The 14,784-nt window shown below is 42.8% G+C and overlaps 1 protein-coding gene across 1 annotated transcript in view; it reads right to left on the minus strand.

Moving 5' to 3' along the window:
- Positions 1-14,784, minus strand: part of Sec24d (SEC24 homolog D, COPII component) — a 109,146-nt gene that overhangs the window by 19,773 nt on the left and 74,589 nt on the right. Inside the window, exons 11-13 of the mRNA XM_021157473.3 lie at positions 11,417-11,541; positions 5,414-5,605; positions 4,772-4,865 (exon numbers count right to left, since the gene is read on the minus strand). Of these exons, the coding sequence (XP_021013132.1) occupies positions 4,772-4,865; positions 5,414-5,605; positions 11,417-11,541 (411 nt within the window). The remainder of the gene's footprint in view (positions 1-4,771; positions 4,866-5,413; positions 5,606-11,416; positions 11,542-14,784) is intronic.

Genomic DNA, 14,784 nt, shown 5'->3' on the forward strand with positions numbered 1-14,784 from the left:
CCAACTGCCTACTGCTTTTTAGTCGGTTTAAAATGTTCTTCAGCACTAAAATCACCACGAAAGCAACAGCCTGCATTTGTACCCAAACTGTCACCACCATCTTTTTCCTCAAATGTAAATGACCTTCCCCTTCTGTTTCTGCTTTCGAGACAGTGTCTGTCTTTTACTGTAAAAAGGAACGAGAAAAATCTCATCAGATGGAGACTTCCTGTGTTAATTGGATCAAACTAAAAATATTTCTCACACTCACATGGAGCTCTCAAAAATATATTGTCTGAGCCACCCAATTTCCCTAAAGGACTCACTGAGTTTCTTGTACCCATGGTGTCTAATCACAGAACTCCTACATTTGTACCGTAGGTGTTAAGATCACAGGTTCTAGTTCCTACAGGCTAGGAACTAGAATCTTAGCTAGGAATCTTAGCCACTGTGTTAGCTTAGTGGCTTTAGGAAAACCACTTAGCTTCTCTGTGTTTCATTCATACCATTCGTGAGTTAGTAGACATAGTAATAGAAAACAAGAGTTGGAAGACTTTGATGGCTCAGTTAATCATAATAAGCATACTTGATTGTCCTACTCAGGGCCCATTTAAAAACAAAAAAGTCAGCACTGTAAAAATATAAAGTGCCTGGGGCTATGGAGATGACTCAAAAGATAAGGTACTTGCCATTCAAATGTGAGGACCTTAGCCCAGACCCCCAACCCCCATAAAAAAATAAAACTGGTAGGTACAGTGGAGGCAGGTACAGTGGAGGCCTATAATCCCAGTACTCAACTGGGAGAAACAGAAGAACAGCCAGAATTGGCAAGGTTCCAGCTCAGGACAGGACAGACCCTACCTTAAGGGAAAAAAAGAACAATCTAGGAGGATTCCTGAGGTCAACTTCAGGCCTAGACACATACACACACTCACCAAAAACACACCACACCACCACACCACACCTCACCACACCACACCACACCCACCCACACACCACACTCACCACACACATACTTACACATATGGACACACACACTTGAATGCACACCTGCACATTTGTGCCAATACACATGCTCACATTTGTATACATATCCCACAATACATACACAGGCAAAAAAAAAAAACTTACAGAAATACAACACACACATATGTAAAGACGTACACCGTAGCTATATTTGTTCTTATTCAGTTGTTTCATTTTGAAGCTACACTTTCACTGACTACAGACTTAGAAAGCATTTTATATCTGGCAAATGGTTTTACACCCCTACAAAGTTTGATGTCTTTGCCAAAATTTGATTGTGCTTGCAAGAGGGACTCATCCAAAATGAGATGAATGGCATTAATCCTTCTGATTTCAGTAGAAATTGATTATGAGGGGCAGGTCTCAAGAACTCTGTGCAAAGTTTACCTCCAATATAATAAACAGTCTCCCTTCTGAGAGACCAACATTAGTATTATTAGCTAATGTCAGCCAGCTGCCTCCTTCATGGTCTCCCCACTCTAGAGGGAGGATTCATGACACTGTCTCCCATCCTCTTGCAAGCTGCACGCTTCTGTAAATGAAAGACTTCCTGAAGACAAGATAGTTCTATTTCCCACTTTGGGCCCCTGTCTTTCCCTCATTAAGTGTTCCATATTGTCTGTGATTGGAGTGTTGAGATAGACCTTAAAATTGAATTTTGATATCAATTGTGGATTATCTAAAGGTAGATTTAACCCCTTTACTCAGACTGTGATAGTTTCCAGAAATAATCATTGACACCCATGTATCTACAACTTTTTGCCCAACTCATTTTAAAATTTTTACTTATTTTTATTCTACGTTTGAGTGTTTTGCTTACATCATGTGCATGCAGTACCCATGGAGGCCAGAAGAGGGCATAGGATCCCCTGGAGTTACAGGTGGTTGTGACCACTATGGAAGTGCTGGGAACTGAACCTGTGTCCTCACCAAGAGTAGCAAGTGTTCTTAACCACTCAAGCATCTCTCCAGCACACCTTCGGCCCAACTGACAGTAAAGGAGGCACTGGTTGGTTAATACTACTAATGTTGGTCTCCCAGAAAATTGATTTATGCATGTGTCAGAGACTGAAGGAAATAATAGGGTTCATGGGAGTGGGGAAGGCTGGGCTTAGAAAATGCTATGCACATGGCACAACAGAAAAACATAAAGCCTTTAGTTGAGTATTTCAAGGACATTTGAGAATATATACAGGACTTTCCACACCATCACTGTTTATCTTTGTGACAAATTTACCTGTGTGGTTTTTGTTTTTTGCTAATTTTTATCTGTTCTATTTGATTTATGCTTATTATACTCATACATATTCTATATATGTGTGAATTACATATACATATACCTCATATATATAATAGGTATAGAATATATATTTGTGGTATCTAATAATTAATATAATTAGTAGCAGATATAATTGTACATGTATATATGTGTGTGTGTGTATTTTTAACTTGGTATCTATCTGAATGAAAGGAAAGCTGTCAATCAAATGGGGCCCAGCTCTGAGATGCCTTCACTTAGATGCAGTAAAGTAGGTTTCCATTCTGATGCTTCTTCAGTTTCCACTCCCTGCCCATCACGGATGGGATCTCATCTCTGCTCTCTGTATACAATATCCTGATCTGCTGACCAAACCATAGTCCTGAACTTTCCCAAGTTACCCTTGGCCTCCCCACTCCCTGCTTTTAGAACTGTGTCTTCTATTACAGAATAAAGTCTCCCGGGCCACCCTTCATGAAACGTAGGCGCAGGACAGGAGCCTCTGAATCATCTTGCAAACCACAAGCACTTAATGATTTATTTTATTGGTTGAGAAGGATGAATGAGTGAGTGAAAGCCTCCTCAACAGCAGTTTCTCCTCTGCACATCCTCAAACGTGTTAGCTTTTGTCCCGGGAGTAACAACTACAGGTGAGAATTTTAGAGGCTTTTTATGAAAATTATACTAATTTAAGTCTGATTTTCAGCTACTTAAGACCTGACTTTGTATTCATGAAGTAAGGTGAACTGCTATGTTTAGATACTAAGTGTTTTCTCATTTAAAACATCAGCATTTCTATATTGGCTAGTTGTATGTCAACTTGATACAAGCTAGAGGTATCTGGAAGGAGGGAACTTTAAGAAGAATCTTCCATAAGACCCAGCTGTAGGATATTTTCTTAAGTGACTGATGGGAGAGGGTCCAGTCTATTGTAGGTGGGGCCATCCCAGGTCTGGTAGTTCTAGGTTCTATGAGAAAGCAGACTGAGCAAGCCATGATGACCAAGCCAGTCAGCAGCACCCTCCATGGCCTCTGCCTGAGCTCAGGCCTCCAGGTTCCTGCCCTGTTTGAGTTCCTGTCCTGGCTTCCTTTGATGATGAGCAGTGATATGGAAGTGTAAGCTGAATAAACCCTCTCCTCCCCAAGTTGCTTTGGTCACAGTGTTTCATCACAGGAACGATAACACTAAGGCAGTTCTCATATACCTCAGTATTAATATAATATTAATATACATTAACATAACAATAAACATGAATAAAACAATGTAAGTGATGTACATGATACACAGACACATGAACTACAGTGAACCAGACTCATGAACGGATAGCGGAGAACACTTTATGCTATAGTTATTATGTTATAGTAAGCAACGCACAAGCAGCTTCAATATTATTATTGTTATGGACATTACATTTTAGGCAAATAACACCTCAGACATGAGCACATACATAAGATGTGGCTTCCAGTCTTAATTTAAAGTAATAGAATGATGCTCAGAGTCCTTTATGAATTGAGATGTGTAGAGAGATTTACTTATGGCCTTCTCCTCACTGGAGGAGAGACTGCCACTGACAACAAAACACACATCTTCAAAGTGGATAAAAATCCACATAGGTCTGCATGGTTGTGTGATGTGGAATGCCACAATCCCCAAAGCTCGCAGTGGGGCGGGCTCTACTTGCAAGCCATGTGAGATGTGGAATATACTGTGAGTTTTACATTAAATCTCCAACCAGTATGACAGTTGGAGAACAGCCACAACACCATGAGCAAGTGCTCCTGGGTGCCACACCTGAACACTCAGAAATCAGAAACCTAGACAAGAATCAGGCTCTAGGGTCCGACTATACAATTAGATGCAACATTCACGTGAGATCTATTCACCAGCCTAGACCACACTGTCCCTGTTTGCTTGGATTGTTCCTGTCACTCATTCCATCTTAAAAGTTGGTGTGGACTTAATTTTAACAACATGGTTTTAAAACTTCGGGCATGAGCTGTCAAGGCCAACACTGCCATCTTTGGTCCTATGATAACAAAATGTCGTTTGAGCTCAGCCTTCCCAATGGGCAAAGGACAACGTCTCCCCTACTTAACGCCAGTCAATAAGGCCATGTGCAGCAGTCACTTCCCTGACACAAACTGACCCCAGGCCTTGCCTTTGTGAGTTCGAAAACCCCAAGGAGAGGACATTATGGGAATTTTCCTCCTCATATCCTACAGTTCTGATTTGACTGAACCAACTTTAAAAACAGACCATAAAAAGTTCATCTAAAAGCCAAAGGGAGGGACTGAGCTGAAATCCAGACACCATCAGCTGTTCTGATGCTGACAGTGCCTGGGTCTAAACACTGAGAGTGCTTGTGGCTTGGGTCCCCTTCCTCCTGAAACCTGGGAAGGTTTAGAAACCCTAACAGCTTAGGGCTTTGATGAAAGCTCTACTGCATAGACGAAACCTCCTTTTTAAGTCTCACCGTTACAAACGTTATCAAGTCGGTCACTGCTCACCTTCAGGGCCTCCATGCCAGCCTGGATGACCGGGGCAAAGACTGTCTCATTTTCATTAGAGTCAGCAAACATCTCAGGAATCTGGTCCAATAAACTGAGGAAAACACAGGGAAAGGGTTTTAGTGCTCAGCAAGCCTGTCATAAATGTCAGAAAATAAATCACTGATGTTTCAAACCTCAACACATACAGGATTTACTTGACAAACAGCATGTGTGGGTAACTGCTACCCACAGGGAATGGACAATCCGATAAAGACACTCCTTAGGGAAGGATATTGTAGCATGGTCTGCTACCAAAACCTACGCTTTGAATAGGACACTTACTAAATTACCTTCTTTGTAGACACTTCTTGATTCACTATATTACCCATTTATAATACCCAGAACTCTTTAAAGGATACTCTGTCTTAATATGAGTATGCACATACAATGAACGGGCCCCTTTCCTTCCCTTTCATCCCTTTCCAACAAGGAGAAAGGATTTAAAGAGTTGAGAGTGAATATTTTAACAATGGTCTGGACACCAGAAAGAGATAAATCTACCCTAAATGACAAGAGTTGTACTTGTCGTTGAACTGCAACACAATGTGACTTCAAACACACATCTGATTTCCATCTCACTGGAAGATGGTTGATATTTACTTGTGGATCACAGATTGAGATTCTTCATAGTTGACAAGGAACCCATCCAACAAAGGAACAAAGACCTCTCCGACATCCGTCACCACCATCATCTGAGGCTGGGCCAGATTACTCTTCACGTTAAAGAAGTGGAGAACTTTGTTGTATGTGATGAAACCAACTCGGATTGCAGATGTCTCCTCATGCTCCTCCCTAGGAGGAAAAACAAAACCTAACTTGAGGCAGGAGCTCTTAGGGATACAGGACTGGCTCTAAGGTGATGAGTTGAGACTTGGAGAGCGTTTTTGTCTTTGTCAGTTTTCTACCCGCGAGGTGAGGCTTCTCCTTAAATACAACATCAATGTCTTCTATAGAACATATGAAATGCATATTTTCAGTTCTGGTTTTAATTTCTCTTGACCTTCATGGCAGGAAGGGATAGGGATTACTTCAAACATAAGCAGGTTAACAAAGAAAAACATTCTCAAAATTCTAGGTCAAGGGTTAGATATTATGAAAACATTTGCTCTTATTTGCCCGTGTATTTTTTTTTTCTTTTCTTTCTTTCTTTACTTTTGGTCTTTTCAAGATGGGATTTTACTCTGTAGCTTTGGCTGTCCTGGAAATCACTCTGTAGACCAGGATGGCCTTGAACTCACAGAGATTCACTTGCTCTGCCTCCCAAGTGCTGGGATTAAAGATGTGCAACACTATGCCTAGTGTATTTTCAATTCACAGGAAATTAGATTTAGAATTTCCATGAACAGCCTGGGCTTATTGCATTTATATAAATAAAATGTATGGGAGCAATGGGACGTCTGAAGCAACGGGAGGGAAGAGATGATGACATTACTAACGGGACAGCTGCTGCCATCTGGGAAGGACCTTCAGCTCCTGCCTGGCACGTGTACTGTAATTCCTACAAAACCTCAGTGTAGCCACAGCTAGATCTTAACAACACACCACAGAAACATATAATAGCAAGTGAATTGCACTTATAAGTAAGATTACTTGTGATGGCCATGAGAAGAAGAAGAAATCTCTAAGCTGTTTAAGGCCAGCCTTGGCTACATGAGATTGACTCAAAAAAGAAAAGAAAACAAAACCAAAAAAAACTGTCAAATAATAATCAATGAATGAGAAGTGGGGGGGGGGCAATATATGTGTGTGTGTACATGTGTGTGTGGTGTGTGCACATGTACATGTATGTGTGTGTGTGTGTGGTATGTATGTGTGTACATGGGGGCACATGGTGTATGTGCATGTGTGTGTGGTATGTGTGTGTGTGTGGGGGGGTGTATGCATGTGTGCATGTGGTGGTGGTTGTTGTTGGTGGTGGTGGTGGTGGTAGTGGTGTGTGTGTGTGTGTGTGTGTGTGTGTGTGTGTGTGTATGAGAGTCCCAAGTGCAAGGTGTCCACTTTGTGGAAGTGTCCACAAAGAAACCTCTCAGAAGGAACCCTCAGCCCCACTGCAGATGCTGGAGGACAGGCTGACAAGGGCTGACTTTTCCATCTTGCTTCTTTCCTCCTTGTGCTTTTGATCAATGGGTAAAGTTTAAAAGGTTCTTATAACCTGTGGCAAAAGCAGGGAGCACATGTCTCCATCTGGGACCTCGGCAATGCTCTCAGAAGTCAGATTCCTCATGGACTACCTGTGTAACTACACACACGGACACACATGTATGCCCTGAGCTGCGTGACTTCACACGAGCAGCTGCATGCCGTGCTGCCCTAAGCTACATCTTGCAGAGACCATGCTGTGCTGCTCCTGGGCTTTCTCTGTCTCCATTATTAAAGTCTAGCTTGTCAAGAGCCAACATAAATTCTTCCTCCTCTGTGAAATCTCCTGAGGCCGCCAGCTAGAAGTCATTTCCTTTTCCAAATCCCAGTACAGCACTTTTCCTGGACTCTGAGTGTGCAGTGCAGCCTACAGTAATGGAAGGGAAAGTCCTAGAGTTATCCCCCTGCCCCGAGCCCTGGGCCACTCCAGAGTCTGCTGCCATGGAGAACGGGAGTTTTGTTGAAGATGACTTACACTCTGGTAAAACATGCTGAACTTTGGGATGGCAAATCACATCCTGTAATGGTTAGTCCTGGTTGTTACCTTGAGTGGACTGGGGATCAACCCAGGGACAGATTTTTGGGCATGTCTGACAGAGTCTCTAGATTAGCTCAAAGGCTCATCCTGAATGTGGGGAACAACATTTCTCGGGAAGAGTGGGGGTGTCCTAGACTGGATAAAAACAGACAAAGCTTGGCTGGAGAGATGGCTCAGTGGTTAGAGCATGTAGCGGTCTTGCAGAGGACCTGAGTTCAGTTCCCAGCACCCACGTCAAGCACAATTTCCTATAACTCCAGCTCCAGGGGAATCTGAAGTTCTTTTCTATAGAAGCCTTTGGGAACATGTGCACATACTCATAATTAAAAACAATTCCTGGGGAGGGGGAAGAGGGAGGGAGAGGAGGAGGGGGAGAGGCTCCAGAGCACTGTATAGCAGTATTCATTCTTGCTACTTCCAGACTGCAGATGCGATGTAACCAACTTCCCTTGCGTCCCCTGCCATGAAGTTGTATATCCTTAAGCTGCGAGCCAAAATAAAGGCGGCCTTCTCTCTGCTGCTTTTGGAATAGAAGTCCAAAGCAAGCCATGATGGTGCAACTCAGGGTTAAAATCAGCCTGGCTAGAAATACTGATGTGTGCAATAAACAAATGCTACAAGGCACGAGTTTATCTGACAAACAGTTCACCTGCACATCATTCATTCACCTTGTCTCCCAGTGACCTTTCATCACATAAGTAAAAACGTCTGATAAATCATGAGTGACTGATTCTCTTTTCATAGTTAAGATGGAATCAAATAAAGTAACACACACACACATGCATGCACACACACATATGCACACACACACACGCATGCACACACACACACACATGCACACACACACACGCATGCACACACACACATGCACACACACACACACACATACACACACACACACACACACACTCCTCCAGACTGACTCCACTCACTCTCCCTGGATTTGGGCACGTTCTGGATGGGAAGAGCAGGCTGGGATCCATAGAGATCATTGAAAACCTAAATTAACAGTTTTACAAAGCATCTAATCAGAACATCTCACATCCGTTATCACTCATCTCCACAGACTCGATGCTTTTTATTTTAAGGAACAAACACAAAAGTGTCAAAAGAAAAAAAAAAAAAACCAAACCTTCCTTCGATGTTATAACTGCCCTAAAATGTCGTCAACCCTGTAACATATAAATTATAAAGAAACTCTGCCTTTCCACACTAGGTCTGTATAATTTTGAGGGTCACATGAATAATTTTGTTTAATTCTTTAGGGTATATAAAGGATTCTACATGGGGACATGAAGGGCTCTGTAATTCATGAAGATGTCGGGGATTCACAGGCCTTACTTATTCTCCTGCTTCTCAGCCGCCCTCCCACACTGCAGCCAGCCTGTGTAATGGCATAAATCTGGCAGGGTGATCCTGCAAACATTAGGAAGCAGATAAGCCACAAAATTCCGAACTCATGGATCTTTAACCTTTTTAAGCAGTTGCTTTCTTTCGTACTGACTGTGTACATTTCCGTGTGTACGGGCATGTATGAAGGCCAGCAGACACCACAGGATGTCATCCTCAGGACTTTATCCACATCCTCTGAGACAAAGCCTCTCCTCGGCCATAATCTCGACCATTATGCCAGATTAGCTGCCAGTCAAGGGGTGTGGCATTCTTATGTGTATTCAGGAAACTGAACTCAGGCTCTTGCACTTGAAATGAAAGAAAGGAAAGGGAAATAAAGGCAAGTGCCTACCAGCTGAGCCATCCTGCCAGCCCATCTCTAATATTCTAATTTATCAACATTGAAAACAGACAGAAAGTCAAAATAACCCAATACTTTGATATGAATAAGCAGTGAGTGATTTTAAAGGTTTTCTTCCTCGTTCCAAAAGAGTCAGGAAATCTAGAAACTTTACAAGGCCAGATACAATTCAAACAGGAGGGAAAGGAGCTTCTCTTTTTGGAAGACTCGGAACATTTTAGAACCCCAAGCACACGCAGACTGTTGTCTGACATGTTAAAAATAAAATATTGCTTGCTTTAGTACAAAAGGAGAAATCAAATTGACAGGGCACAGAGACCAGGACAAATTTCAGACAGAAAGCCACCAGGGTTCTTTTTTAAAATGAAGCCACTTGGCTAGAAAAGGTGTAGTTCTGAGAGATCTGAACAGAGTAGAGAGCAACTAGCTGTAGCCTTCAACTTGTCTCTCTAGTCTTCTGCCAAAGTCACACATAGGAACTTCAGGGGGTGTGGTTACAGAGAACGTGGAATGTGCGCTTTCAGATCTCAGACCACCATGCTGCACACTTCACAGCACTGCCCTGGTAACGAGGGCTTGGGGAGTGTCTGCTGGTGAAGGCAGGCTAGGCTTAGTGAGGGACTATAAAAGGAGAGTCCGTGTTCAGAAACTGGTGTGGTGGCTCGGTTTCTTACAAACTAAATGCAAAACTCAGACTTGAACTTAAAGCAGCCCATGGGAGAGTCCCACGAAGAAGCACATACTATCTAGCAGAAAAGTCCATCCTTCTCGAGTCACTCTGGAAACATGAGACACAGCAGTTCCGAGGCATGGGGGGGGGGGGGGGGCTCTGCTCACCACCTGCAGCTGGTCCCAGCTTGCTTTTCACCTCAGGCCAGTCTGAAGTCACCTCAGTGTTTTTCAAACATCCTCCCCGTGTTACAAACCAGCTCAACAATATTATGAGTTCATCTTAACAGACACAAACAAAACCACTCTGGGGTGGTCCAGAGCCCACATGTCCAAGTTTCTCATAGACAAAGCATCAATTCTGGTGGAAAGACTACAGAGGGGTAGGCATTCGGAGGCCAAGAAGCGCCATGGGTAAAGAATGCCTCCTTACCCAAACACCCCTGTCCAGACCAGATGTTGCTCCCCATGGCTCAGCACCATGGGGAGAAGGTGGAAGGTGTGGGGTGCACAGCAGGTCCTGGCCTCCCCATCCTCTCTTCATGGCCTCTTGGCAGGAAGGCAACATCCCCTACTCTGCTGTCTCTATGCTAGGTGTTAGCTCCAGCCCCAAACAGCTAGCTTGTACACAGAGACAACAAAAACCTAGCCATGATATCAGTTTTAGTAGGAGAGACCATAGAGAAAAATGAAAGGATGCTATTAGCTACTTCCTGTAATTTTTCAAATCTCTCTTTTATTTATATTTTTTTAAAAAAATGTACAACCCCTCACTCACCTTTAGAAGCAAATCTGTTTTCTTTTTCCTGCCAAATTTAATGTCAGCTATGCACGCATACAATTAGATTTTTACGGTTAAAATTGCCATCAGTTTTATTTCTCCTTTCCATCCTGAAGCAGGCTACAGGCCAGCCAGTCAGCCTTTTAAAAGCAGCTCAGCAGTGAAGGGACCACAGCAGGTTGTGGCCGCCTGCTCAGCTACAGGTGAATGGGGAGCCTCTGAAATGACAGAGACAGGGGCTTCCTTCACACTGCTAAGCCAGGACACACAAGCAGCAGCGTGGAGCTTGGTCGCATCACAAGAGCAGAGGGGAATTTGGCTAAAAAAGATTCCATTCTCTCCTATGACAACTGCTCAGTTTTCTGGGACCCTTGGACTCCACCACTATCAGCAACTGCCAGCTTTTGTGGAACAGGCTTCCAAACTTCTCCCCTACACACACACACACACACACACACACACACACACACTTACAGTTGGGATTCTCCTGTAATTTATAAACTATCTTTGAGATGTTTCATTTATCTACCATTGTTTTTCTTTCTCCTATTTTCTTTTCTTTCTATAAACATCCACTCTGACATTTTAAATACCCCAAAGAATGGTGTAGTTTGATTTATAACTGACTATAATGTTCTCATTAGCAAACGATATTAATCAGCCAGTCTGCTCAGCTCGGTGACACGGTGTAATTCACAGGAGGCCAACAGCAAGCATCCTTACTTGGGTAGCCGCTTCAGCGCGGTCTTCAGTTCTTCACATATGAGCTTGACGAGGCCATTCTTTATGTTACTATATGAGACATCAATCATGAAGATGAAGGCTGGTGGGCTGGGAGGTTTATTCTTCTGCAGGGAAGCAAACACATCACAGAAGTCGATACAAGGCAAGCATACCTCATAATCAAACATAAACAAATGCTTGAAGACTATCAGATGCTTCATTCAATACTTAGGCTAAAACATCTGTGGATCAAATAACTTTCTAGGAAACCCAATACCCCACTGCTATAAAAAGATTTTTTTTAAAAAGCCTGCTTATTTTTCACGTTATGACATGAACTTTCTATTATATTTAACAGAAATAGTTTGCTTTTTTTAATCTCTAGAGACTCTCCTCCCATGACTGCTGAAGGGAAGTCAAGTATTGAGCCAGCCCTGCATGTAGCATGCTCCCTTACAGAGGGAATGTATTTGGGCCCCTGAGAAGGAATGCTACAAAGGAGTATACATTTCTTTTGGAAGCTGTAACCAAGCTTTATTAATGGGAATATCATGATTTTCAGATCTATTCTCTTATGAGTTCTTTTGGTTATATATGTATGATTTGTTTCTTTTTAAGGCAAGGTGTTGGTGTGTAGCCCAGGCTGGCTTCAAACACACAGTCAATCCTCTCATCTAAGGGATTACAGGGATAAAACCTATAATAACCATGCTCAACTACAGATATGGAAATATCTATTATGATTTAACTGCATACCTTAAAAATGTACATTATAAAATACTTCCAAAACCTACTTCACATCTGTGGTAAAGAAAAAGGCCCCCTTTCCCTATGTCCTTGCAACAGTCACTGTAACATACAGCAGCTGTCAGGACAGTGCGCACTCACTATTAATCTGGCTGGTGGCCAAACAGCTCATAAGGAAACGATCCTTCAACTGGGATTTATAAAGTGTTTAGAAAAGAAAGCCACAGGCAAATATGATCAGTGACCTCCACTAGAGAGTAAAGACCCAAGACCAACAGTGTTTCCTCTGATAATAAAGCATTAAAATGTTCTAAAATTAAAATGTAGTTCAACTCCTATATAGCTAGATGGTGAGAATTATAAATGCTCTCTGATTGAGTCCTTATCTACTATAAGGTTAGACATAATACGGCTCTAGTAAAATACTCCATTTCAAATAAGAACTTGTAAGATTTAAAAAGCAATCTGAAAATGTCACTTTTCCAATCCAAAATTAGAACAGCCAAGGAATGGGGGAGCTTGGATAACTTCCAAGTCTCATCTCCTCCACTCCATGATATGGATTCCAGCAGTGAAACTGGCAACTGTTATCATTAGTTAACGCAACACCTCTTTGTGGCAATCCCAATGGTGGTTTATTATTCTTGTATTCTCCTGGACACTCACGGTGAGTCATTCCCCGTAACTCTAGCCAGCTTCTCTCCTTAGGAATCCTTCAGTCACTAAGGCTTGTTTTCAGCACGCGTAAAGCTAACCTCTACTTCCTCCTAACCACATGGCCTTCCGGTTTCTATCATTGACGGCAAACAACATGACAGACCTGATGCAGGATTTGGCGGTTAGGGTCCCCCTCAGCCATTTATTTTTCTTTTAAGAATGGTTCTTCTGGCTGCTGGGTGTGGACCCAGGAACCCTCTAGCTCTTCCCTCAGACCTTCTCTGCCTTCCCTTGTAGCCATCTCCATTCCCTTTGTGTCAGCCACCAACCTGCAGGAACACTTTCTGCCAGACCCCGCCCCCCAGGCTGGGCTGAGACACAGGTAGGCGATTTTTCAGTATCTTTCTTGTCTTCCATTCTAGTCCTCCGAACTTAACTTTTAGACCTGCTGCAGCTCCTATCCAACCTCCACTCCCTAAGAATTCTTCCTCTGGGTGCAGAACCCGGGTCTCCCAGCTCCTTTCCTACTCCCCATCTCTGCCTGTCTTCCTAGAGCATCTCCATTCCTGTGTCACATGCCGACCATCAGAAACGTTCTCTACCAGGAACCACACATCTGCCATGCCTGCCTAGTATCCAGAGTGGGAGACAGCAACCAATGAACCTAACAAAAGCAAGACCAGACATCTACACCAAGAAACAATTCAAACATCATAATGCCAGATGCCTGGATCCTGGCACAAAAACTCAAACATGAACAGCCAAGCCAATATGGCTCCTCTGGAAGTCAGCAACTCTACTGCAATAGGCCTTAGGAAAAGGAGTTCAGCTGAGGTATACAAGAAGGCCTTCAAAGTGGCAGCTATGAACACCCTCAAGAACCTTAAAGGATGATATGAATAAATGCCTTCATGGACACCAAAAAAGACAAAGAGCTGAATGAACTAGTGAAAACATCTCAGGATATGAAAGTAGAATTCGAACTTGGAGGTCAAACGACCCTTTCACATGGCTCACCTAAGACCATCCTGTGTATCAGATATTTACACGGCAATTCATAACAGTAGTGAAATTACAGTTATGGAGTAGCAACAAAAATAATTTTATGGTTGGGGGTTACCACAACCTGGGGAACTGTATTAAAGGGTCACAGTGATAGGAAGGCTAAGAACCACTGCACTAAAGCAAACCCAAACTGAAATAATAATGGGAGGAGAGACCCAAGAAAATGATACAGACTAACATATGGGATTTCAAAACAAAACAAAACTCCTCAGCATCAAGGAAGATATTACCTCAGGGGAAAAAGGATGCAAAAACATATTCCAAGCGAATGGCTCCAAACAGCTAGCAAGTGCCGCTGTTTTAACATCTGACAAAACTGACTTCAACCAAATCCAATCAGAACAGGCAGGAAAGGACACTACACACTCATTAAAGAGAACAGGTAAATATCCAAGAGGATAATACACTTTTAGATATTCATGCCTAACAGTATATGAGGTGTGTGTGTGTGTGTGTGTTTGTGTGTGTTTGTGTGTGAGTGAGTGTGTGCGTGTGCGGGCATGGCAGTAGAAACCAATGCCTCCTCTCTTTTCAGTATCGCCAATATTAAAGTAACCTAAGCTTTTCCACAGCCTCCCAAGTCAGTCAAGACTCCCCATAACGCTCCTTTCCAATGTGTATTAAAACTAAAAGCTCACAGACACAATGCTAACCCCAGGACCAATCAAACGGACAGAACCGTCTCAAAATACTTCCTCAGTGTAATTCTCATTCCCCAAAATACATCCTCTCAATTTAAATGGCTGCCACTTCCAAAACACTTCCTGTACAGAGTCACGGCCCCTGGACCTGAGCCAGCACAGTGGTGGTAAACGTTTTATTTGACATAGTGTTTGTAAAAGACTTGACTTCACAGGAGGTCATGTCAGTCAGTCCTCAGGCCCTGAGAAGTGCTGAGT

Source organism: Mus caroli, unplaced genomic scaffold (genome assembly GCF_978045245.1).
Source record: "Mus caroli unplaced genomic scaffold, Mus_caroli_1 scaffold_3, whole genome shotgun sequence".
Taxonomy (NCBI): Eukaryota; Metazoa; Chordata; class Mammalia; order Rodentia; family Muridae; genus Mus; species Mus caroli.